We start from the raw sequence: 26,722 nt of genomic DNA, 5'->3' as shown, positions 1-26,722 counted from the left end.
AAATTACTTGTAAAGTATTGGAACGCATTTAAGTGCAATACCACCACTATTTGTACTACCAATTGGCCAATTGTGTATTTATAAAATCTCAAGTAATGATAATAGATTTTATCATTCTTCATACAGTGATGCAGTGATGCAACATAGAGCAAACGTCCAGAAAATGCAGCGAATATTTGTTTCAGAAGGCATAATTGAGTGCAAAGATTGTTTCCCGCCATACGCAAAGATGTATTTTGTTTTTGAAGATAGTTTTTCATAACAAACTATTTTGCAGATACCAATTACTACAATTACCTATTTGATTATGCTTTCAATCATTGCCAATTCAATTTAAAGAAATCACCACAAATTCTCCCAACCGCCTTAAATCAATCTTTCGTTCAAGATCAAACTTTCACTTGATCATCGCACTGGAAGAAACGAGACAAACAGCCTTATCCTTCACCATGCAGACGATTTCCTTTCATTTCGGCGTTCCCTTCACCGATGCAAAAAGCTCCGAAGGAAAAACGAAAACCCGTGGGTCGTTTTAACGTGGGGGGGAAAAACCAACGACTACGCGCCTCCATCGGGAAGGAAAGTGTACCGGTAAACCTTCCCCTTCATGGACTTGAACCATCTATGTCGGCCGGTTCTCTCTGCTCGGTTCGTGTAACGATCCTGGTGCAGCCGCTCGTGTTCATATCCGAAGCATGTGTATGCACGTTCGGTTCGTTCGCATACCGGCGTACGTTCCGATTCCGCCCCAGTGTATCCTGACGTAGCGTAGCGCGCGGATGCTTTTACGTGAACGTGCGGCCGTGCGCCAGTTTTGGTCCAGTTGACGGGCGGTATAATCACGTGCCCGAGATTCTCGTGGGTAGTGATTCCGGGGTTTTACGACAGCCGAGAGTAAGCAAGCGACACCGAGTATCGACTACTTTCCGGTGTCACGGATGTGCCAAATTTATGTGCTAGGATCAACTATCTCATCTCATGGGTCGTCCGTATTTTTTAAGGATCGAGCAGGGCACTGTGTGTATGTGTGTGTGATGAAGCGAGGTGATGGTGATGGGGTGGGGAGGTGGAACATGATAAAAAGGATGGTCGGCATCGAAAGGTCAATCACGAGGTTCTTATCGGTCGAACGGGTGGGCGAAGATGCGTAACGACAGGAAGCGTCACATTGTGCTTTTATTTTCCTCCCTCTCTCTCTGATTATGTGTATGTGCTTGTGTGTGCAAGTGAATGTGCGTTCCCATCAATATTAGCAGTGGCTTTACGTCTTTTTTGTTGTTGTATGTATCTGGTGCTGCTCACTCCGTTCTCGACTGTTAGCCTGTAGCAGATCATGCCGATAGTGTGAGCCGATGCGACGCGTTCCGTAAAGATAAGCGCACAGCACACAGAGCAACATGTTATTGAAAGAGGTGGCGCGTGCCGGGTTCTACCGTTCATCCCATACTATGCCTGTGTATGTGTGTGTGTGTTGTATATGTGCGTGTGTTTGTTTGTGTATGCAGGTCCGCATCAGCATGATTGTTGCCTTTAGCAATCGGGCACAAAATTAGCACAACATAGTGGGCGCTCTTTAAGCGTACGCCGAGAGACAGGTAACGATGGGCAGCCGGGCCATACCGAACCGGTTGCAATAATGAAAGCATGCAATCATGGTACGAATAATCAGCGATGAAGCCTAGGAAAGATGCAAAGCTGAACGGGATGGTAAATGACCTCAATATTACCGTGTGCCGTGCTGTCGAAAGTTTTGTGCAGAAGAACAAGACCCTTACCGGTGCTGCGTGCAACGGGTGGCATGATAGGATGGTTCTGCAAATGAAAAAGACGAATTACGTGTTTACCGACCAAAGATATCGCCCAACTGCATTCTGCAAGCGAACGTTAGCTTCTAACTGAAGGGCACAAAGTTCTTTAAGCTTTTGGGAGGGAAGAATGTGCTTTATTGCCACGCTTTATTAAACCAGGAAGAAAAAAAACCCAACTCATCAGCAACTATTGATTGTCCTGTAGTGGGAGTGGAGTCCCTAATGGACGGAGGCGAGAAACATTATCTTTTCATCATCGTGGATGCACCGTGGGTGTAAATGTCAACATGCAATGGTGTACGATAATTATACGCAATGATCGCTTTTATTCATAACACACACACACACCCATACAAAAGAAGGGCAAATAGTAAGCCTAAATGAACATCACGTGTGATTTAATGCCACCCACCAAGTCCAAAAAAAAAAAGATAATGCATGGATGGAACACAAATTGCTGCTCTATCTTTCTCTTCATTCACAAGCTGCTCATTATCTATTATTATTATTATCGATCGGCTGCGCAGGGCTCAATAATTAATTGTTCAACGAACAACAAAAAACAGTTGCATGGCTTTCAAAAGCCATCCAAATTAATAGGTGCCAATCAATTGGTTTGAAGGCATGAACTCCCAATCTATGGCGGAATGATACAAACGGGTGGTGCTTTGATCACGATTATCATGATCCTGCCAATCATGATGCATTTGTTACGGTTAGAATGATTTAGTCTGACTTGTAGTATTCAATATCTGACCCCTGAACGGTTTGGTAACCTTTGTTTATCCTTTGTTGTGCTTTTCTATCGTTTTTTATTGTCTTTGTTTTGTGATAAATATTACTGCATTGATTGCTACCATGCTAATACAGAGTTCATGATAGTGTATTATCATAGATCAAGTATTGTAAAGAAACAATTTGTTATTTGTATTTAACATAATAGATATTTCGATTGTAAAATCCTAGCACAAAAGTACGTACATCATATGTTTGTAGTAATATTGACGTAATTTATCTTACGGTATGAATTCCCCTTATATTCAATCCAATACGAAATAAAAGATTAAAATAAAGTTTTATTTCGTATTGGATCGAATTAAAATGATGGAAAAAAAGTTGAATATTTTTATCAAAAAGTGCATTATATACCAAATGTAAGAACATTGCATCTGTCAGTTACATACTAAACTGCGCACAACACCTATTGTGAACATTGAAAAAAAAATAACATACTCATACGTTCAGTGGTGGATTAACACGAGTGGATGCCCTAGGCGCTCACAAGAATCTAGGCCTTTCTAGAGTGTCTAGCGGAAAGTTGTAAAAGGAATCATAAACCAGAACAAAATGGAAATTTACTTGTGAGTGGGCTCCTTTTTTTGGGCCCCCCTAAAGACGTCGAAGCCCCACGCAGTCACATAGTTTGCATACTACAACAACGACATTGCTATCGTGACCGGCTGCAGGACTATCCGAAAGCGCCCATGGTCTCGGGACTTCGTTTGCTTATTCGTTAGCTCAGTCTTGATGGAACGGACAGACATGAAAAAAATGATCCTTGAAATCAGTGCATTACGTGTTGTTGAACTAGTTATTGTAGGTGGTAAAGTAAAACTGCAAGGTGTATGGATCTGATATGTTTCTGTTACCGAACAGCCAATAGTTTTAAACCATTTAATAGGGTTTTTTCATTGCTAATATGTTATAACAACTAATTATTTTGCACAAAAACGATTCATTTATATACTTAATTATCTAATTTAAAATTCATTTTTGTTATTGGCATCTCGTAAGGATTAAAATGCAAATAATATGTTTTACTAAAGAGACATTTTATTAAACTCTCCTACGAATATGATGACTGCTTGGCTGTATCGACGCACTCAATTAACCGTTGAAATGAGATGGTATGGTCTTATTTTACTCAAAAAAACGAGCTACAGTTAAACGAAATGAAGCTATTTAGATTAAAACCATGATGTTGGTATAAATGTAGATATTTATTTATATTCGGTCTCGTAGTACAGTCGTCAACTCGTACGACTTAACAACATGCCCGTCATGGGTTCAATCCCCAAATAGACCGCGCCACCATACGTAGGACTGACTATCCTGCTATGGAGGGGAATCATTTAGTCACTGAAAGCCAAAGCCCACAAGTGGGTACAGGCAGGCCTTGACCGACATCGGTTGTTGAGCCAAAGAAGAAGAAGATTTATTTATATTAAACGCTTAAAAATAAACATAAAATCCAAATGTTTAAACGGTTAAGTACGGTAACTGTTCGATTTAATGTCCATGTTAAATTTATGAGATACTGTAGGCCAACGAAAAATAAAACATAAACCATTCAGCGCAATGTCATCGATCTGATTTATGGATTTTTCCATAAATTTGTGGACATTTTTTATTCAAATATGTCTACAAATCAAGAACATGTTCTATACTCCTATACTAAAATATTCTACTCCCGGTATGAATACAACTTTCATCAGAATCTACCCATTCTATCCACCCAACAGATTATCGCTATAATATTCCACAGTAGAGAAAGAACAATTCCCGCTACCGAAATAGTGATAATTCAAATTTATTGCTAGCTATTGCAATACTTTCACAACCTCACATCCTCACTTCCTCACATCCTCACTTGGATGCTAATCTTCATAATGCAGATGGGTCACCATCATCCCCTCTCATCGCGAAATCCAGCAGCATCCCTTACGGCTAGCTAGCGACCACCAATTCGTCATAACGAAGAACCAATTTTCCCACTCAAACACGTTGAATAATGTCCTCACCATAACAACCCCACATTATCATTCAAGACCGGCACAATTGCCCTGCAAAAAAGGGGGGGGGGGCGTCATCACTACCGTGAAGCCACCGTACGAGTTGGGCCGTATTGTAGTGAGCGGGAAAAAATGACCAAAAAGTGTACTTTTACACTCGATCAGACAACAAAGCGAGGAGTGTCACACGTGGAAGGGAAACGCGATTTCCCCCGGCCGGATGTGGCTAAGGTTGCACGCGGGGCAAAAAGGGATCGCAAGGGGATGGAAAAAAGGTTGTACTTTTCCGGAACAAATTTCCCGTTCCCGATGGCTTGTCAAGCGTATCGAAGATGTTTATGTTGTTGCCCTTGCCATGGCTACTTTGGCCATAATCGAATCTAAATCCACCACCATTCACCGAAGCATTATGGCGATATGCGAGGAAATGTAATAAACTCCACCGTAACGGCCTGAATTCCCTCTTTTTTTTTTGCTCTACTCTAGGCCCTTTTTTGTGCTGCCGACGAGATCGTGAGTGGTGCCTGACCGGGCAATGATGATAGGTGATAAAATTTTACAACGTGCCGCCAAGCAAAAGCATTCCGTATAATAGACTCGGTTAGTAGTTTGAATCTATTTCATACGCGACGTGACCTACACGGTTACGGACATTTTATGAATTTAGGGCACGTTTAACCGGATGGAAAACCTTCACTTGTTTATCGTTGGTTTTTTTTCACTTTCAATTAACCACGCTGCATTAGCAACTGTGTGCATTGACGATTTTTATTTATACATTTTTTTAACACACTAGCATCTTTCAATCATCTACTGCTTGTTATTCTAAATGTAAATAATTCTTAATATAACTGTATCTTTTTAAGGCCAATTCGTTCAATTATACAAAATAATTTATGTCAAGTTTTTAATGAAAAATCTACAATTAGCGTGATAGTCAGAAACCCTCTGAAGATACCAAAAAGTTATTTAAATGGTTTTTCTAAAAACAATGAAACATCTCAAGGGAAGCGTTACACGAAAAGTTCGATATTATGGAAGATGACTTGGCTTATTGTAGAAGTTTTAGCTACAACTGTTCAATGCCCATTTACACTATTTACCATTTAAACTTGCAAAGGAGAAAGTTGATACCAACAACATTAGTCCCCAAAACGTCATAATTATTCGTAGAAGAATTGCACGAAAAATCAATAGCTGCTATTAGTCTACTTCCTTAAAACATAATTCAAACGGATTTATTTTAAACAAATTATATGTTTAATCCATGTTTAAATCATAAAAATCATTCTAAGAAAGCCTTCAAAACTTAACTCATTGTTATGGGTAGAACTTTAGAACTAGAATTCTAATCAGAATTTATATTGACTAATTCATAGAAACTGAGCACAATGTTCCATTGTTCCAATCAAATTAAAATATGCAATCATCCACCGACTGCAACATAAACTATGATCTTCATTACACATTGTTCGAATAACTAGCGCTTGAATTATAGAAAAAAAGCACAACAACACCAACATAATAATCTAACATGTTCTGACCCCGACTGCAGCAACTAGTCATCCGTATTGCAACTTAACATGACCTTTTCATCCGGCACCAAATCTGGCATGCCCCGTACGCTTTACGGTGTGCAACAATCCAGAGGCCGAAATCAGTGAGCACAACTTGACTAAACATGTCAACATCGTTCGCTGTGCATGTACACTGCAATGCCGTATCAAAAAATGACTGGTTAGAACATGCTAGGGTATGGACAAATACAAAAACAAATACAAACATACATACATTGGTCGATAGTAACATTGGCTTAAACATTGTGCGGATAATTCCAAACTGCATCAAACACTCCGGTACACCCGGCGGTACACCCGGCGAATACACACATATTGCAGCCTTTGTTTGCGTTCGTTTCATATTGATGTACTATTTGCTATGTTTTATGCTTTATTTACATCAGAAAGCGTTATTACATTTTGTGCGAATTCATGTTGACCAGTTTGTTGCGCTTTGCTAATCCTGTTTATTAATATGCAACGGGATATGTTGGATTACTTCGTATCTGATTCGTTTTCAAAATAAATATTACGCGTAAATTAATATTAAAATAATAAAAGAACTTTATGAACTCTGCAACCAGCAGCCGAATATGTTGCTACATTCTATCTCCCGAGCACCGTAAACATCCGCAAAATGTTCAACGAATCGCGAACATTAACATTCCACCAGTACGGAATGTCACCTGCAGCGCGCATGGGAAAGTGTTAAAACCCAAAACGAAACAACAAAAAAACTGTCACACTTTGACCTCCCCAACCTCACAGGGTGAAAAATATTTCCTCGTACGCACTTCACCATCTGAGCAGTGCTTTGTTCGGGGGAAGCTGCAGGGCAATTGAAAATAATCCGGATTGCAGCAGTAGCGATTTAATTTATCTGCCCCAGCAATCGCATACTCCACCGATCAATGGCGATGAATTATGGGAACGGATTTTATTTAATACTTGCGATAATCCGTTCATGTTTTTTTTATTTTTCTTTTTTTTAAGAGTATTCCTTTCCACTCCTGTCCTGAGTGGTGCAAATATGCAGCGTTTGGTGTGATTGATCTGTCAGCACTATTGGGATTGATTTTTATTGAAAGCAGATTTAACGCAAGGGTTAAATAATATCACGTTAAAGTTCAAATGACGAACAAAACTGTGCTGTGTGCATATCGGCATGCCGACCTTCCAACATTAGTGTCACCATATGCGTCTATAATTTTGCTTCCTTAAACATGATGGTGGGAAACAGTGGCACTCCCCTCGCTCACACTTCTATCCTTCGACCTTCTAAGCGTATCGCTGCTGTACCCGATGTGCCCGATCAAATGGCAATCAATTGAATGGTCTAATTAAAATCAAGTTGACAGCTGCGACGCTGCCTTCATAATAAGGCAGTCAGCATTCGGTGCGTCCTGCCGGCTATTAAAACCACACGCGAGTGCCGTTTCACGCCCAGCGCAAAACCATCGCGTCCCACGCGGGCCCGTGGAAATAGATTTAATATTCATATTCCCGGCACGGCTCACGAATATGGGAAAAGCGTGTTGCTTCGGGCTAGAAAGGAGCAACACTTGACTGAAGGAAGAGGAAAGGTAGGGGGAAACCGTGTGGGAGCGACTAGTGGGTGCAGAGTCTCCAACTGTACGTGATCACTGTAGTTTAAATATTCAACGTACAAATTCGACCATTCCGTATCGTGGCACTTTGTGGTCACCAATAACTGGTGCAGCAGCATCTTGCCCTGCTGCAACAGACGTTTAACGGCTTGTTATGAGTAAAAGTAGATTGAGATGGTTATTTAAATTACAGCAATCACACATCATACGGAAACGATTTAAATGAAAGATATTTAATGAGCGGACTTTGAAGGTTTATTAAACCTTCATCAACGAAGCAATCAGTCCTTTATAAAATATTACTCAACAATTTTATAGAAATGGAACAATAGTATAATATGTTTTTCCTTCTACAGTATACGCTCGGTAATCCGCACCTTATTAATCCGCACGCTCAATAATCCGCACCACGATAATCCTCACTTTTGACAGTCAAAGTCAATGAGGTGAACAGTGTTCGGTCAAAAGTAGTGAACTATGATTAAAACGATAAATATCTTTCTATTTTTATAATTATGAACTTTCTTTGTAAAACACGAAAATGTATGATATATTATGACTATCTCGTGAACCGAGACAAAAATGAGAAGTTTAAAAAACAATACGTCAACACGTCGTTCGATAATCCGCACTCAAACTAATTTCCAAAGTATATGAAGACCAAGTTCCCTCATAGCCTATTTTTAAAACCAAATCACTTTTTGACAGGACGGATGTAAACTTTTGCTCAAAAAGGCTTTCTGATTACTTGACGAATGCACAAAATACTTTAAAAATCTTCATTCAGAAGCTTCTTCTCTTCTTCTTCTTTGGCTCAACAACCGTTGTCGGTCAAGGCCTGCCTGTACCACTTGTGGGCTTGGCTTTCTAATTGATTGAGTGACTAATTGATTCCCATAGCAGGATAGTCAGTCCTACGTATGGCGGCACGGTCCATTTGGGGATTGAACCCATGACGGGCATGTTGTTAAGTCGTAGGAGTTGACGACTGTACTACGAGACCGGCTCATTCAGAAGCAGAAGCGATAAAAATCAACCTTCTAAATACATACACCTTGGGATAAGCCTACCTGTACACTATACCCACCTTGATAGCTGCTCGAAAACTGCTATACAATGCCAACACCTGATAGGCTGAAATTTCAGCCTACGATTTTAAAAGGGAAAGAGGCCGACAACAATGGCTTTAAATAAGATCAAGTCTATTGTTTCCCTATTTGTTTCTAAATGCCTCCGAACATGTTTCTACAATTTCTGCATGACATTAATTTGTTTCACTTGTAACTAAAATGTTCCTGTAAAGTGGATTTGACAGTTCGTTTCTACGGTTAAGAAAAAAAATCGAGCAATCTTTTCAGCGATCCGGGCCTTGGTTGCTACATTTCGGCATTCGGAAAATCAGTAAAGTAATTTTGTTTCCAAGATTATTCGTTGAAGCAACAGCTACAGTCAGTTTTTGTCTGGACGATTGTAAAGAAGATCCATGATTTAGATGCAAAAGATGCAGATGGGACAATATGCAAAGGAGATATGAACGGGTTGCACTACGGTTTAATGGTATAATAAATCTCAAATGTAGAACATACATTGTGCAGTATAATTTTATGTTTTCTTCAGAGACTTTGCGGCTCTGCGGTGAACATTTTTGTGTAGTGCTACTTTTACTACATGAATCAAGATGTTAAAAATTAAAAATAATCATCGTAAGCCGTCTACCAATACTATTGTGTTACAAATACAGTCCACAGCTTGAGAATGTAGTTCATTCCTTCCTTACAACATGCCTGTCATGGAATCAATTCTTGCACAGAGCAATCTCCATAAGCTATGCTTTTTTGCTTTTGAACTTTAACATGTAGGTAGATATTTGCTTTCATTTGAATAGTTCCAATTGTTGTCCATTATAAGTGCTTTCATGGTTAAAACAAAATGATCCATCTCCATGCCTCATGATCAAAGCTTTACATCGAACGATACGATGCACCAGAATTCAGAAATTATCAATAATATACGTTAAATTTGAATAATATTAAAATTACTACAAATCATCATGTTTTAAGCATAATTTTACTAAGTACTGCATAATAATTAATTGTCAGAATAACTACCAGTTCCACCATCAGGTCGCTTTTGTTTGCTTATATTCTGTAATGTAAATGTTATGGGTAAACAAAATTCTTACAAGGTATTTATGTTTTTACATAGAATCAAAAATTTAAAAACGAGTTACAAAGGCAGATTATCGTAATTGATGAATTCATCAACTGAGAGTTCTTAGTTATTTGATTTAAAAAAAAAACACATATTTTTGGAAACCTTGAACTACAGTTTTATTTTCCTAAAAACAACTAGGCTCTACATATTTTGTTTCAATTTATTAGCAATTATAGTCATTCTTTATTCCTACAAACTGTTATGGGATGTAAAAAGAGCCCACTCATAAAAAAAGCTCGTTAGGAACTGTAACTATATAGCAAACGAACGTCCCGGCAAATAACGGCATCCGTTTGGTCGTCTAGCCAAAAAAACCCGTCCCGGTACACCACACTCGAAAAAGGCAATCGCTAAAAGCATATGTGCAGCTGCACATATTTTCAAATTAACAACCTTTCACTTGCACCACGCCATATTTCATCGCCCATTGTGTTTTTCGCCCATTTGTCGCACGGCTGTTTTATTTTCCCCCGTTGCAGAATATTAATCTCGTCCAACCGAACCAAACAAAAAAAGAAAGAAAGATATTTTCAAACTACCAAACCTCCAACAGCTTACATCTTTAAATATTCACACCAGCGTGGACGGCCCTCATATATGTGTGTGTGTGTGTGTATGTGCATAAATCGGGACGAAGATGTGAAGTGTGAGCCGCGAAAGAACGGAGACGGAGAAGAAACGCGTGAAGCCAAGTGAAAAGTGTATTTCCCGTGCAATCAACATTTTAATGTCCACTCCAAAAAACCAATGCACACCAATGAGACTGCAGGGAAGCGGCACCCCGGCGGGAAGGGTATGCATTTGTTTCGGTGCATTACGCGGATGAATAAAGCGCGCGCTAGCCACAGTTCACGCATCGGCGAGCAGTGCTGAAAGTGGCGCCTGGGCACGGGTGGCACGGAGTTGAGTGAGTTGGTTCGAGAAAGTTACGCCACGATGGAGCATGCCGAAGCGCGCTGTAGATGCAGCTGAGGCACTCTGAATTGTACTGGTGCTGGTAAACCTCCTTTTAGCGATCGCGATACGATGTGCACGGATCGGTAAGGACGCTTAGGTGAAGTGTTTCGCCCGCAACAATGGGCGCTGGTGCATTTGCAATAAGTACGTGCAGCAAGTGAGTGAGTGAGTGAATGAACGAGCGTTTGGTGCAAACGTGAAGCACGGTTTAATGCTAACCAAAGTGGTAGTGACTCATCATCATCCCTTCCTTGTGTGGTGGTGCTAGTGAGAAGTTTTTAAGAGTGCGAAATAAAATCAAACAAAACGCCCGAAAGCAGGGAGAACAGAAGGATTCAGAGGGATTAAGAAGGACCGTTTTGAGCGTTGCGCATTAGCGTGGTGTGTGTTTGTGTGTCTATGTGTGGAAGCTAGCAGTGGTAGCGGTCCTAAGAAACAGTGAGTGAGAACGTAAAAAAAACAAAAACACCGAACAAACCGAATGCAGCAGTAAGCAGCAGCAGCAGTAGCAATTGAGCGCCGCCGCGATGGGATACATAAATCTACTAGAACTAAAGCTTTTGTTAAATATATCATTAGTCGTGCTGCTGGTAAACGGTAAGTGTTCGAAATTTAATTTCACGAATTAGCATGATTTATTGCGCGACGGTAAATAATCATAATGGTTAACATAAATGCGGACTTGCGGCAGTTTCGGGGCCGCCTTTGCCTGCCAGCGCGCGAATGCAGCGAGAGGGGTTTCGCCAACCGAAAGCAAATGATGAAATTTTCTTTTGTCGTGCAGATTTGTCGTGCGTATCTCGAGCGCAATTCGGTTTTCCGCTTTAGCATTGTTTGCTATTTGTTGGCCATTTTTTATTCATTCCCGCTTTCTTATTTCGCTTGCATTGTGATACAGGACATGGCACTCAGACGGAGGCACAGCCGGAGTTTCTGGCACCGCTGGACAATCTTACGGTGACGCAAGGCCGTGACGTTTCGTTCACTTGCGTCGTCAACAATCTCGGCCAATACAGGGTAGGTAATTTGTGGTAAAGTTGACTGTTGATCGAAGTAATTTAAGTTACAGTTTTACTATTTCATAATAACGAATGCATTAATTTGTTATTATTTTCCATTAAACTTAACTTATTAAATTAACCCCTTTTTAGCATTATTTATTATAAATTTTAAAAATCAAGGACAAGTCTCTCCTTTTACTTGGCCGCATCGTCCATTTATTCATTTTAATTTATTTATTAACCAACAATAAGTAAATAGGTAACTTATTGTAAACAAGTTCGCTTATGTTCTTTGCACCGAATAAAATTCATTTTTATACCTATAAATACCTACATTATAAATAACTATGAATAATGAAATAATCAGCATTAAAATAAACAAATTGCTTTGCACGAAACCATAATGTACTCGCGATGTAATGTACATACTCTCATCTGCCTGCACGATGAATAGAAAAACACAACAAAGACTAATAAGCTTAAGGGAAATTATAAATTGCTCTGCGTGCAGAAGCTGCCGTTTTTGAGTTGCAGAAGCGGCTCTTGAATCAGTTCAAGTTATTATTATTATTTTCTGCATTATTTTACGGCAACCAAAAAACCCTAAGCTCCGTGGAGCACCATGTTGTAGTTGTATTTTTCCCCGGTTTTCGTCTACCAGCACCAACCGAGCCCATTTAATGCCACTTCCCAGCCTTCAGTTATTGATGATCTCATTTGGGAAATTTATTGAAAACAAAGGCCAACTTTTATTGACACGCAGCGCTGTGCACACAGAAAAAAGAAACACAAGGAGAGCAGAGTTTAACGTCGCGCGCCCGGATAGAAAGTGGAAAATCACTGTCTAATGAAACGCGTGCATAAAAGTTTGAAAATAAAAAGCAATTGTGGGGATATTTTCATGTACCACTACGCGGTGTGCATGTTTTTGGTTTTTACGGGTCGATTTTTTGTTTAGGCAAGAGCATGTTGTCTATTGAATTTTCAATTAAAACTCCAAACACGGTTCGTGTTTTGTTTTGCATACTTGAAGTGAACAGGCATTTGGTCACGTTAAATTTTTCATACACGCAACGCTCGATTTGTCTTGAGCCAGAGAGTGAAACAGTTAAACTGGTGATCCGGATTATATTGTACAAACTAGTTTAAATATCACTTAGACTGAACCAATAATACTCATTAGCTATGTTAAGGATAGCCAGTCATTCACTGACAATAAAAGTAATTAGTGAATAGGATAAATCTAGAACAAATGCTGTCTGCCCACGTTAAGCGTTATCTACTTATGAATATGTTTTATCATAAAATATATTTCAATATATGAAGATGACTTTAAATGACAACAAGCGCTAAACATTTGAGATGTTCAACAATAAAATAAAAACTGGTCAGTACAGTAACTAAATATTTTAAACATTTTTTTTAATAAATGACTTAAATTTTAACATTAAAAATAAGTAAAAAAAATTGATTACTAAACAGTTAAGTACTGTATATTTGTCATTCCGATTATCTGCCCAAATTTTGAGGTAATTATGAATCTTTACAGACCACAACTATTTAAATTCAACATAGTCAAACGCAATTATCAATTAGATATGTTTGGTATAGTCGTCAAAATCGTTCAACCTTCAACGGCCCTGAATGAATGAACCGGAATGGACCGAACTCTATTCATAGGTTGGTCTGACTATCCCGTGTACCCAAATCATCCGTAGCCATACCAATGGTGGCTTAGGCAGTGGCTACAACGACTAGGATTGTCACGAAAAGGAAAGAAGATTTATGAATTATTTCGTTTCAATCCTATTGGATGAAATTGTGAAGTCGACTAAGGGGTGAAGTCGACCAGCAGTACTAGGCGTCTCCATCATACAGAATTAGTGGTGCAACGTGATGTAGGGTTAAACACATATTTTCCATACTTTATCAAATGATTTGTTCATCGACTCTAGAACTAGTTAACTCAAATTGAAATATACCTATAAGATTTCGACTTACTTGCTTAAATATTTCTTGATATACTACCCACAGCTAAGGCCAAGGCGGACCTAGAAGCAATATAGTTGTTAAGCATTATGTGTTAAACATTTAAAAAAATAATTAAAGTGTAACTAATATTCATGTAGCATTCTAAAACTACAATGATTAAAACATTTTGTGTAATTATAAGAGTGGGCATTATAACAGCATCAACAAACAATTATCAGCTAAGACTGTTTAATCTTTAACAATAATTAAGCTTAAATGATTTAACAAATGCAACGTACATCTATGAAAAGAAAAAAAATTTAAGGTATTTTATCGTTTGTTTTTATTGGTTTTTCTTTCATTTCATTGCATTGATACATCTATCAAATCAAACCCACTAAACAGACACTAACAGTTTCAACCCACGCCTACCCCTATTCAACCCGCAGGTTGCGTGGATAAAGTCCGACTCGAAGGCGATACTTGCCATCCACACGCACATGGTCGCCTTGAACCCGCGCTTATCCGTCACCCACAACGGGCACAACACGTGGAAGCTGCACATCTCGCACGTGCAGCTCAACGACTCCGGCAGCTACATGTGCCAGGTGAACACGGATCCGATGCGACATCAGGTAAGCACAATGCGCTAAACGAGAGAGCAGGAAAAACATCAACAGCATCATCCCTCTCTGCCGGTTTGGTTTGCAAAATTCAATGCCTTAAATTGTGCACATACAAAAAAAAAACAACCCTCACCATCAGTCACTGAGACTAAGCAGCGGGCAAAGGTTTAACGTAAACTAATCCAAAAAACCCCGAGTTGCACTAGCGTAGGTTTCGAGAAATGAGTCAGTGCTGGGTTGTTGTTTTGCTTTTTTGTCAGCCTTTCCTTCTCATCAACCAAATGGACCAGCACAGCATGAAGCTACACGCACACCGGTGTATGCTGTACCCTATGCTTTAAGCTGCATTGTACTAACTAAACCGAGACACAAAAACCCATAATTACAGTCGGGCAACCTGGACGTGGTCGTGCCGCCGGACATACTGAACGAGAACGAGCCCAACACGCTCGAGGGCGGCGTAGCGAACGAAGGTGGCAACGTGCAGCTGGTCTGCCAGGCGACGGGCGTACCGGAGCCGGCCGTACAGTGGAGGCGCGAGAATGGAAAGGACATCGTCGTACGGACGGAGGGCCGCGAAAAACAAGGTAAATCCCCTGGGCTGGGAGGGACCGTGTGCCAAATAAAACGCAAGAGAAAACAACTTTCCCCGTTGGACTTCCCTCCTTTACTTCCCTCGGCCCTTTGAATCTGCCTCACGGCGCACCATAGTTTCGTGACATGGCATTTGATTTACTAACTACTTCTCAGCTGACCCCTAAAGGTTAGATCCAACGCCAGTTAATTACCGAACAATGCGGAAAGATTCCACTTCTCCGTACACTGCCCTTCCAGTTTTACCTTTTCTGTGCTTTAAAGTTTTCCCGCTCCTTCCAACAACTGAATAAAAAATACGCCACCAACTGGAACAGTGTAACGTTGGACCATTTAAGTTTCTTCCCGTTTTGCACCCTAACTACCTCAACTTTGAATCGATTTTAAAACGTTTTTTTCTTCTGTGCTCTCTTTTTCTTCTGTTTTTGAACTTCCTCCACGTCTCTTCCTCCATTTCCCGCAGTCGTAAAATTCGTCGAGGGCGAACGGCTCGTCCTGAATCAGGTGCAGCGGACCGACATGGGCGGATATCTGTGCATCGCGTCGAACGGTGTACCACCCTCCGTCAGCAAACGGTTCGATGTGCAAGTTAACTGTAAGTATTTGCAGCGTGTTTGCCCCGCTCATTATCTTCCCCGAGCTGCAGCGGCAAAGGGCAAATAGTTTAATTCTTTTTTTTTTTTGCTGTTCTTCACACCGTTCTTAGGAGTGATGTAGTGCTTTCGCTGAAGAATTTTCCTTTTTTTATGTCATTCTTTAACTTTGTTATCAATTTAGCAGACTGGGAGAGAGCGTCGGAAGAGCGTTTATCTTAAATGGGTTGATGTTTGTGCTAGGTTAACTATGCTTGTCTTGATACTTAAGGTTCTAGGATGTTTCGAAGCTTTATGTTTGAGGATTGATTTTTGTAAACTTTATAAAAATGCATTTTTTGTGTAAAGCCAGATTTTAGGCAATCACATTTGAACCATTTAACTTGACATTCAAATGTATCCAACATTAAAAGTTTAAATTTTGTCTGTTTTAAATACATACATAAACAACAAGGAATTATTTATATTTAATTATGCTTTAGTAGAATAAATACGTTTTGATTTTTTAGAAAATTATTTTAGTTAATTGTGTCACACCCACCTTGATCTTTATAGAGACATTCGCATGTTTCATATATCTAATATGAAATAAAGAAATAAGAAACTAATAAGAATCATAATGATTCTTTCTGAAACCAAATTTAAAACCACATTTTCATACATCTTTACTTTAGTTCCGCCAAATGTGAAAGCAGGAAACCAGCTTGTAGCCGCACCGGTTGAAAGTCATGTGCTGCTGCAATGTATCGTGGAAGCATTCCCGACCCCACTGAACGGTTGGCACAAACATGATGGTAAGCTTCCGTGGCAATCATTTCCTTGCCTTTGCATTCCACCTCCTCTTAACTGCTACCGTTCGAAATGGATAGCAATTATTAGCTGTTACCGAATGAACTTTGTAAACGAACTAAATAGTTGGCTATGTTATCACGAACGCGTTGGCTGTGTTGGCCTTACCCTTCCCTTATTTTTGCGAAACCCCCTTTAATTATAGGCATGAAGCTTTACGAGGGTGAAAAGTACACCATCAGCGAGGAAAAGCTCAACGCCTACACCTGGCAGCTGAACCTGACCGTGAAAAACCTGCACAAGGGTGACTTTGGGCCGTACATTTGCTCAAGCATCAACGCGCTCGGAAAGTCGGACGCGAGGATACGTTTGCAAGGTACGCGGACGCGCGGCACTGGCGCATACAGAATTTTCACAATCTGCACTTTGTTATTTCTGTTCTCGTGCTAAAACATCTCGTTCGCTCGTATGTATGTGTGTGGGTGTTTCATCTGCAGAGCTACACCTACCACCAAAACCGACAACAACGCCAACGCCCTACGTACCGTCGACAGTGAAGCAACCGCGCCGAAAGCAACACTACGGCACGCACGGCAAGGGACATGAGGCGGGCAAGGGCGCGAACACCTTCAACCGTGACACCTACATCATCAACCACATCCAGGAGAACGACTATCTCGGCAGCCTGATAGTGCATGAAGGTAAGCCCAGACCGAAAAGGTGATGAGAGGCAGCTGCGGTTGCTCAGTTCCATTCCTATTGGATTTAGGTTGAATGTGTTAATGGTTTCATTTTTTAGAGATAGCTATAGTTTATTCATTGGTTTTTCTTGTCGTTTTATTTTGTCTCTTATGCACCTCCACTTACATTTTGTTCATACTTTCTTAGTGAGCTTTATCCTTTTCGCAAATGCAATACGTTTTATTTTATATCTTTCTAATCATTACGAGGCTCTTTATGTTATTTTTTGTGTCATGTTATTCTTTCATCTATCTTCTTTCAATTCTTGAAATTTTATACTATACTTATTACACGAGCATTTTCTACATGTTTAAAGCGAGTTTTAAATTTTTCATTTTAAAAGATATTTAACCCATTCAGTGAGACTTTTGTTCTCCATTTCGATACAATCGTCTCGCGGGGAGAGGAAGACGGAGATAAAACTATGATAATGACATATTTTGCACAGCATCTGTTGTGTAAAGCAACGGGAATGGACCAAAATTACTTTCTTTTATTTACTTTTTGTCATTATTTTCTTATATGTTTGTACATTTCCTAAAAATCGTGTAGGACTGTCAAAGGGTTCAATACATTATATTGATACATCACATCACAATTTATATCAAATTGTTCTTAAATTTTCCCCATCTTTTGATAAATTTTTTTTTGTGATTTTACTTCGTTTTCTATTATTTTGCAAACAATATGTGTTTATATTATTTTATAATTACAACTGAAGTTTATACTATTCCATTTATTCGTTTGGGGTTTTATTACTATAATTTTTTATTATTTTTTATTTACGTTGCAGATTAACATGTCATTTTGTTTTCATTTTCCTATTAAAAAACTGCACCCATTTAATGTATTCATAATTAATGATTATCCTGAAACAAGATGCACGCTCACTGTCGTGATAGATTATTCAAACAGGGCAAACTAATTATTTCGCCATAAGTGGTAACAGCGCATCGATGATTTGGAGGCGTACAAAAACGCCTCACCAAACCGATAGCTGCAGTTGCATTTAATGATCACGGAATGCCGAACGCATCATATACGATTAGTCTGTGCGCTAATGAACTAATTCTATGCGACACCATGGCTTCAAAAAACGCACTCACATTAGTAGAGGGATGGAAAACAATCGGGAACAAAATGCGTACAACAAGCATCTAACATTTAGCGTTTGTTTTTTTTGTGTATGTCTGTGCATCATGCTAACTGGCACACGCACATACACATACCCGTGGGTGATTTATTTCTCGCAGTTTAATCTTGTCTGCTTTTTAATCTCTCGCCACCAACGTTTTTCTGCCTTCCCGTGGGCTTTGTTCATCTTCTGCCTCCATCCGCCGCATTACGCCGTTTTGTATCGATTGGGCGTAATTGAAAAACACCGCCACACGAACACACACACACACACGCGCAGCGTTGTTATGATGCGGAGGCTCAATTAATTTTTATTGCATCACAATGAAACACCCCATAACAATAAATTAATTGATGTGATTATCAGCTCTTGGCGCATTTTAAGTTCTCCTGCCCGTCTGTCCCTCCAATGCGTGTTGCATTTTCACTCCACGGGAAAGGCCCGACCCTACTTTGCTTTCCTTTTTTTCCATCCCCCCATTAATGTGACGCAGTGATGGGTGATCTTTTTGTTTTTAAACAAAATAAATGCAAAAAAGCCCCGACACAACAGATTATCAATCGAGCTGCCATGCCAAACGATGGGGGGGGGGAGACTACCACTGGAACAAATCAAGTCCTTCTGCTCGAGCAACGGCATGGTATTTATTTATTTTTAATGACACAAACACGAAGATAAGGTTAAGAGGGTACACGGTAAATTGTGGGAAGCGGAACACACACACGCAGCAGAGAAGGAAACAAAAATCAACCAAAATTAAATGCCATGTTCGTCAGAGAACGAGCTACACGCGGACCTCTACCCTTTATCCACGGTGGATATTCGTTATTAATTATTTGAGCGCAGCGCTCAAACCGGCTCACCGTAACGTGGCGATAATGTTAAGCTTAAGCTGTTTTGTACCGTACACCAGGCGGGGCAAAAATGAAATAATGCATTCGGTGGGATCATGACATTCCCGGTGCATGCGTTTTCGTCGACATTTTTCACAGTGCACGGGATACATGAGGCACAGAACACGGTTTTATTTTTTTCCGTAGCGTAAATGTGAATCCGTTGCTGTATGCGCATAAAATTCCTTTAAGCGGCACTGGAGTGAACATTTGCAATTTTGCTATCGGCATATTTGACTTTATATATTATAACATTTTAGACAATCACAATCAAGTCGGTACAATCACCGATGATATGTCAATTTGTTTTCAAAATAATATCTTTGTTGTCATACATTCAACATATTTTACAAGCATTGGTGACTCGTTGAGAAAGATCATTTCGATTGCCTTTTATTCTTCGGCAATTGATCATTCTATGTTTTATTCAAACACAGTTCACCATCGCCATTGAACTCGACACGCCCTCAAAACGCATTATATCACTGCAACAACTTGAAGATGTTCCGATTAAAAGCGAATATTGCTACTCGATCGAATGGCACCCAAACGCTCTGAAAATACAACATGCTTATATTAAGGCTAAGGTAGATTAATTCATCTATTTGTTTCCATATTTTTTCATTGATTAAATGGCATGTTAAACAGTCATTAAGCAGTATATAACGAGTCAAAATAAAACAAACGATGGCTTCGCTTAGCGACCATACTAGTTTGTTGTCCTTACGATTCTCAATCTGGATTATTCTATACGGGAATAGAAGAGCAAGCATGTCAATCAGATTGTCCGTATGTGAAACCCCTGAAGTTGTGATAATCCCTGTGATAAATGAATTTCGGTAAAACAATTGCAAACATAACTATTGTTTAAGTATTACAGAGGATAGAGGGTACAAACAGTTTGATTTTAGGGCTATGGGGCAATAGTGCCATCCGGCATGACGGTCACCTGAAAAATATAAAAGAATATCTTGAACAATTGGACTTTTATCACTTGTGCGGCACTAGCACTCGTGGAATCGCAATATCCTAGTAACTGGTGGACCACATGGAATTATATTAAACTTGCCTTTTTAATTAATTTATTATGGTGATGCAAATAATCATCGTTCATGCTTCTGAAAATTACCTAATTTCCAATAATTGGTTTCATTACTTCCAAACGATTCATATTCGTTATAAAACCAACACATGTAAACGGCTTTTTATGAACTGCAACATGACACAATATATGCAATTATTAACATTTTACGAAAAACCCAAAAGCTTGGTTCTAGCGAAATCACTAATAGAGCAGCGTTTATGGTTTTTATTTTAAAACATGAAACAAAATGAACATGGCTGCGTAGCACAAAGCAGTCACTATTCGTGGTGGTGCTTTTTAATGTGTAGAAAAAGCTGCCGTTTTCTAGGAATCAGATTAAACGCTTTCACGTTAATTTAATCATTTAAAAAAATCATAGATTTAAAAATCTGATAGCTTTAGCCTTCCAGTGTGTGATCACAAACTGCCAGAATCCAACATCCAAAGGGTTTTTTTTCCATCCTGAACACAATGTATTGATGACAAGGTTGAGTTTTGTGTACAGTATTCACAATTGGTTTTAGTTAAAACGATCTTCTAACTCTCGTGTATTAAAATATTATATAATTTAGCTAACCTGAGCGCTCCCGTCATCCTCTTGTGACGAATGTTAAAAAATAGCATTAGGACCACGAGCGACATAAACCCAATCCCAACCCGGCGCACGATGCAATTATATGCACACAAAACAGCACAACAAATCCTGCAAAACATTTACATCCCGCCTTCTTATCGCTCTTTCCACGCTTTCCACGCAGGTAACGGCCACGGACTGGTGGGCATGAACGGCGCCACCATGGGCACGGGCAATGGGCTGGGCGGCCCGGGCGGCACGAACGGCGGCGGGCTGGAGAAGCCACGCAACACGCAAATGCCGGCCCCGATCCCGTCGCGCCAACCGCACTGGATACTGAACAACAAATCCCGCGCGATGGACATCTTCAGCCACCGGCGCACGGTCGCGTTCGTTAGCTGTTGTTTGCTAATGATTTATAGTCTGTTGATGTTGCTGACGTTTACATGAAGCTGTGCCGTGGCAGCGCCCGCAATGGTGGCACTTCCCGCCGAAGCCACCGCAGATCACAGGACGGCACAGCGTGTACATTGCCGATAAGTAGTATGGACGAAATTAGCCACAGCAGCAGCAGCAGCGTTCGAGTACTCCTCATCAATCCCATTTACGCCCGGCAGGGCCGTACCATCCGCCAAACAATATGCATAACAACACTTGCGCACCGCAAAGTGAGAGTTTGTACAACCGGACGTGACAGCAGCCGTGGCGGGGTGAGTGGTGAGCGGTGAACGATGATGGAGATTTGATGCATTTCGATGGTTCCGCATCACCAGTTTGCGGTCAAAGTTGTGTGTGGGTGTGTGGTTGTGTGTTTATGTGCGAATGTGTGTGCGAGTGTGCAAGTTAGCGTGTGTGGGTGATTAGCGTAAATTAAAACAGCTGTTAAATAAACTACTTATAATCAGTCACACACAACAGAGGCATGGAAGCAGCATCGACAATGGGAGGAGGCCGTCTAACGTCCTGCCCAGAGCGGTATGTATGAGCGTATCAAGCAAGTGTGTATGGGCGTGTGTGCGTGTAATACTATTAACTACCGGAACAGGGAAACCGAGGCGTTGAAAATTAAACTGCCCCACTGTGCGGACAGAAAGTGTATTCAGTTCGAGGGAGATCATTTGTTACAATTATAAGTGCACTTTGTAATAAAGAAAAGAGGAAACATAACTAATGAAACAAAACAGGAGAACATATAAAGCAGGAAGCTTCCAATGAAAGAACAGTGGGTGTTGGAAGTGAAGCGTAAAGAATTATCAAAGTTAGTGAATGGTGTAACAAAGATTTATAAAACAAAACAGTGTCAAAATGAGTAGTTAAACCATGCATAAGAGAGCTTGTACAAAACATAATGGAGAGAAGAGAGAGAGAGAAAGGGTAAAATCTAAACATCCACTCCATGTTACTTACTGTGTATATAGTGTTAACTGGAAGAGTTGTTGTTGATTATCATTTGAACTATTGAATTTCCTTTTTTATTCATTGTTTTGTTTGTTAGTACCAATATAAGTTTCAAGTGATGTTGTGATTTGGTTATTATTAAATTAATAATTATTTATATCTGCCTAATCAAATCACGAGCAACTAAATCGGTTAATTTGACTGTTTTTTATGTTTGTTACTATTTGTTTCTCTATTTAATTCCACTTTTATTATGTTTGCCTTCATATTTGTTTTTTTACCTAATTTATTAAACGTTTTTATTGTTTCATTTATTCATTTTCATCTGTTTTTTTTTAAGTTAATTTTAAAACTACTACAAATTGATAACGTATTTGTTAGTTTTTTAAGCGATTCTTTAGTACACACACCACAAACCCCATTCAGGCACCATATTGATCATCTTAAGGCTTCTTAATTTATAACACATCCTCCAAACATCCTATTTCCCATAATTTATATTCAAAAGCCAATAAATTCCACCCTGTCATGTTCGTTTTTCGCATCACAAACGCTACCTTTGGGCTAAGGTAACACGAGTCGAACAGCCAGCAAAGCGTGTAACGAAAACCCCATCCCCGTGGTGGTTTCGATAATGAAGATCAACCCTTCGCAGTGTCCACTGCACGCATTGGAAGGACGTTGAACCGGCTCGTGTGGAGCTATTTGATCCCGTAAAACCCTCCTGCCCATATAGCTTCGCAGCCGCTTAGCCGACCTCCAACAGCACGGTGGTGCACAATAATGGTTGGGATCTTAATTTTCCCGCCTGTCGCGTAGCGTGTGGTTTACCGTATAATTTTAATTAATGTTTATGCATCAGCTTTCGCCTGTAAGCCTTTGCAGGCAGCGTGAAGAGCATGTGTACGTGGGACTTTTGTTTTTCGCGCAGCGAAACTGATACCACGCTCGGTCGATAATTGAGATGTACACATGTTTGGTTGAATAAATGTTGGTTTAAACAATGTTGTGGCTGATTTTAAATGTGTTACTAAAAGTATTTGCCTGATTTTGATGAATTCATAATAATACACTCAAAACTACAAATAAAATTGAGTCCCTCAACAAATCTTCAGAAATTTCTTCTGCGATTGATCGTATCCCTATCATGCCAACAGAACGCAGCATGAAATTCTGCATACGTTCTCGCTTTAAAATCGCACATCCATACCAGAACGCCCATTTTACGACCGACACGCGTCAGGTTGTCAAATAATTTGGGAAGTGATTTTAGAACTTATTAAAACTCAATTAATTCCATGACAGGGTTCACCTGCGCCCGAGCACGCCCGATCCAGCTGACGACCCGTGTTACAGTCAGCATTCTCACGCTGCTGTTGCGAAAACTCTTACCCAAGAATCTCTTTCCACATTTAGGACCCTCTTTGCACCGGCACGTACACAAACATGTGTGTGTGTGTGTATGTCCCATTTTCACATTAAAAGCACATTAAGACGACTGGCTTATTTGTAAGATATCCTGGAGGGAACGCAAGCAACGGGCACTCGATGGAAGCAAATTTATTTCACGCATCATAAATTTCACATACGTTTTTCTACTTATTTTTTCTTGCGTTGCTTCTTTTTTTCCCCTTTTCTACATGAAAAGAAGTTTTTTGTTTGTTTTCTTATTAAGTCATCAAAACTCTTTCAAACATATTAAAGCTCATCGTGTCATCTAGAATTCAAAGTTCACGAAATCCGTGAAATAGAAGAAAACGGATGTATGAAAACTATTATTATAATTTTAAAAATAAAAGCAACACAAACAAAAACTTATCAATCATCAAGCTAAGAGCTATGCGATCTATTCTATCGCTCATGGTGAGAGTTAATAAATAATAGCATAAATAAGAAGGTAAAAAAATACAGAAGATCACACAAGAATGTTGATGTCTTCCGTGCTAAATCAGAAACCGCAAAATAGCAAAAATAAATCAAACACAACAAACAAACAAACAAACAAACAAACAAACAAACAAAGTACATAAATTCACACAGTAACCGCCGTAACTGAAGTAGCAAAATTTGTTAAACCCTTGTAACCCCCCGATGGATGGCAAGCAGTGCGTGATACATAAAGCAAATCTTGATTGTCGTTTCCAAGCAAAAAACACCCCTATATATCTATAATCGAACATTGTTCCGTTTGTTTGTGGCGTTACCTACCCACAGAGGAGAAACGCAAACGAAGGAAAACAAAAAGAACAAATCCATAAGCAGTTATTAAACATTACGTGAGTCGGGCAGGATATAACATTTCATCATTGAAAGTACTATTGTAAACAGTTACTTATAATACATTAACCATTAACACAACTTATCATAGTTTAATGATGTAAATAGAACGATTGTAAGCAACACTGTTTCAGGCCGCTAACAAAAAAGGGGATGGCAAGGGCACATCGCACTGTGTCCGCTAGTCCGGAGAGGTTTCTCGGGGAAGAGAAAGCAGATTTTACACAAACGTTTTATAAAGATCGAGATGAGATGAGCGTTTTGCCACAATTGCTTTGTTGTTTTCTGTGTACTGTTCGGTTTTTAGAACATGGTAAAAGTTAAAAGGGAGAGAGTAGCATTTACAGATACAACAAACAATCATCAATACGCTTAAACAAGATAAGCAAAGGAAGAAATAAACAACAAAAATTTGATAATATACTCTCTGACGAGCGTGCACACACAAGCTTGTATAGGAGAAGCATTTAAGTTTCATGAAATTTGCACTATTTTACAAATAGCGTGCGTTTTTGAAATTAAACGACACGCCAGCCACATACGCACACAACAAGTGTTGCAGCAGTCAAGCAAAAGTTAAGTCTTTTAACTTAATGCAAAAAACGTTTCTTTCCATTTGCAAAAGGCTTTGTGTAAAAGAGAGAAGAAGAAAAAAGAGACAAAAACGAGTGAAAATGCTTCAAATGCTCGATATCAAACACATAAATCAAAGCAAATCGTTAAAAATCTTATCTTAACAACAAATTTACGATCCTCTAGCATAATAACACACGTATTAATGTGCTGCTTGATTGACGTGCAACACAACAGTGAGGTGAAGCAAAAAACCAAAACCAGAACAACAAACTAAAGGGAAATAAAACAAACTAAAATAAGTTCAACGGTACGGAACGATACGGGAACGACACACCTACATACAGACATACAACACAAATAGTCAAATCTATCTACCATCTCATTGAGTAATAAAACTAACAAGACAATAAATAATTTAATGCTAGCATTACCAATTACGAGGTGTCAATGAGATGAGCCACGGGTCCGTGACGGTTGACAAGAAGCGAGTGAAAAGATGGAGAGCGGGCTAGAAAGATAAACATCAGCAAGATGGGGCATGTGGATGTGGATGGAAGGAAGTGGCCACAGTGCAAAGCGCAAAAGATAGTTAAATGAAAGTACTTAAACGATCTATATATAGCCTACCGATGAAATAAAACAAAAGTATTCATAAGAAAATGTAAACTATAATATTGTGTCCATTTAGAGAGTTTCTTTCATCATCATTTTTAAGGTGTGTTAAAATGGTAAGTAATGGGTGTGTGTATTTTTTTTTTTTTTGTATTAAAGATGGAGTTCCACGTCATTAGCAACTCATGTATAGTGAATTAATAGATCGATAGTGACTTAAGTTATCCGAACGGTTATTTGAATTGATGGTTCGATTTTTTCTTAATTTACCAAAATTTGCACAAATAAAGCCATTGTATTTCTATAAGTTAATTTCAATATCCTTCCAAATGATTAATATGCCGTTAATGCTAGGCAATTAATGAAATATATGTTAAAGTAAACAACATTTAAAATTTGGAACGAAAATTTTAAATAAACGATCACGGGAGATCGCAAAGCCTTTTTCTGTTATAGTCAAGATATGTACAACATAGATGAGTACTGAATCCCAAGGATAAAATCAAACTCGATCAAAGTTTGTTCGAGTCTTATGTCCAGCGCAAAGTCTAATAGACTACTACGTTGTGTTATTGTACCTTCAAATGATACTTTCTTGTGATAATAAATATTAAGTTATGAAATAACATCAGTGGTTCATAACATGATTACAGAAAATCTAATATATGCAAAAAATTACCTATTTAATGTTGTTTTCTCTTCATCTTTCTATGCTGTGTATTAGGTAAATTGTTTCACACATTCTGTTTTACTTAACTTCTTTATTTATAGTCCATTTTTGTTGATTCATCAAACCGATGCATCAAACTTCAATGATTGCTGGTAGTAATTAAACACTTAAAACTGCATTATACACTACGTCAATGTACATCGCGTAACGAGCAATTTGCTTTGAAACAGTAGGAAGCGCTGCAATTAAGA

The 26,722-nt window shown here is 39.2% G+C and overlaps 1 protein-coding gene across 2 annotated transcripts; it reads left to right on the top strand.

Moving 5' to 3' along the window:
- Nucleotides 1-770: 770 nt before the first annotated feature.
- On the top strand, nucleotides 771-25,861 carry LOC120900239 (protein amalgam). Of its 2 annotated transcripts, none has more exons than XM_040306982.1 (10): nucleotides 771-894; nucleotides 10,534-11,534; nucleotides 11,836-11,954; nucleotides 14,359-14,544; nucleotides 14,924-15,122; nucleotides 15,593-15,724; nucleotides 16,397-16,516; nucleotides 16,717-16,887; nucleotides 17,009-17,212; nucleotides 21,123-25,861. In XM_040306982.1, exons 2-10 carry the CDS (start codon nucleotides 11,465-11,467, stop codon nucleotides 21,386-21,388), a joined length of 1,467 nt encoding a protein of 488 aa, XP_040162916.1. In that variant the 5' UTR covers nucleotides 771-894; nucleotides 10,534-11,464; the 3' UTR covers nucleotides 21,389-25,861. The 2 variants fall into 2 exon arrangements, with proteins under 2 accessions (XP_040162916.1, XP_040162917.1); XM_040306983.1 differs by having other exon boundaries at nucleotides 10,460-11,534.
- Nucleotides 25,862-26,722: the final 861 nt, after the last annotated feature.

The sequence above is a fragment of the Anopheles arabiensis genome, chromosome 3 (assembly GCF_016920715.1).
Source record: "Anopheles arabiensis isolate DONGOLA chromosome 3, AaraD3, whole genome shotgun sequence".
In the NCBI taxonomy this organism is placed as follows: Eukaryota; Metazoa; Arthropoda; class Insecta; order Diptera; family Culicidae; genus Anopheles; species Anopheles arabiensis.
This window is presented reverse-complemented; position numbering and strand designations above follow the sequence as displayed.

Excerpts from the sequence above, each read along its gene's own strand:
- LOC120900239 (XM_040306982.1), top strand. The coding sequence starts at position 11,465 with ATGGGATACATAAATCTACTAGAACTAAAGCTTTTGTTAAATATATCA. Across the intron at positions 15,725-16,396 it reads GTTCGATGTGCAAGTTAACT|TTCCGCCAAATGTGAAAGCA; the intron begins GTAAGTATTTGC and ends TCTTTACTTTAG. Across the intron at positions 16,517-16,716 it reads CGGTTGGCACAAACATGATG|GCATGAAGCTTTACGAGGGT; the intron begins GTAAGCTTCCGT and ends CTTTAATTATAG.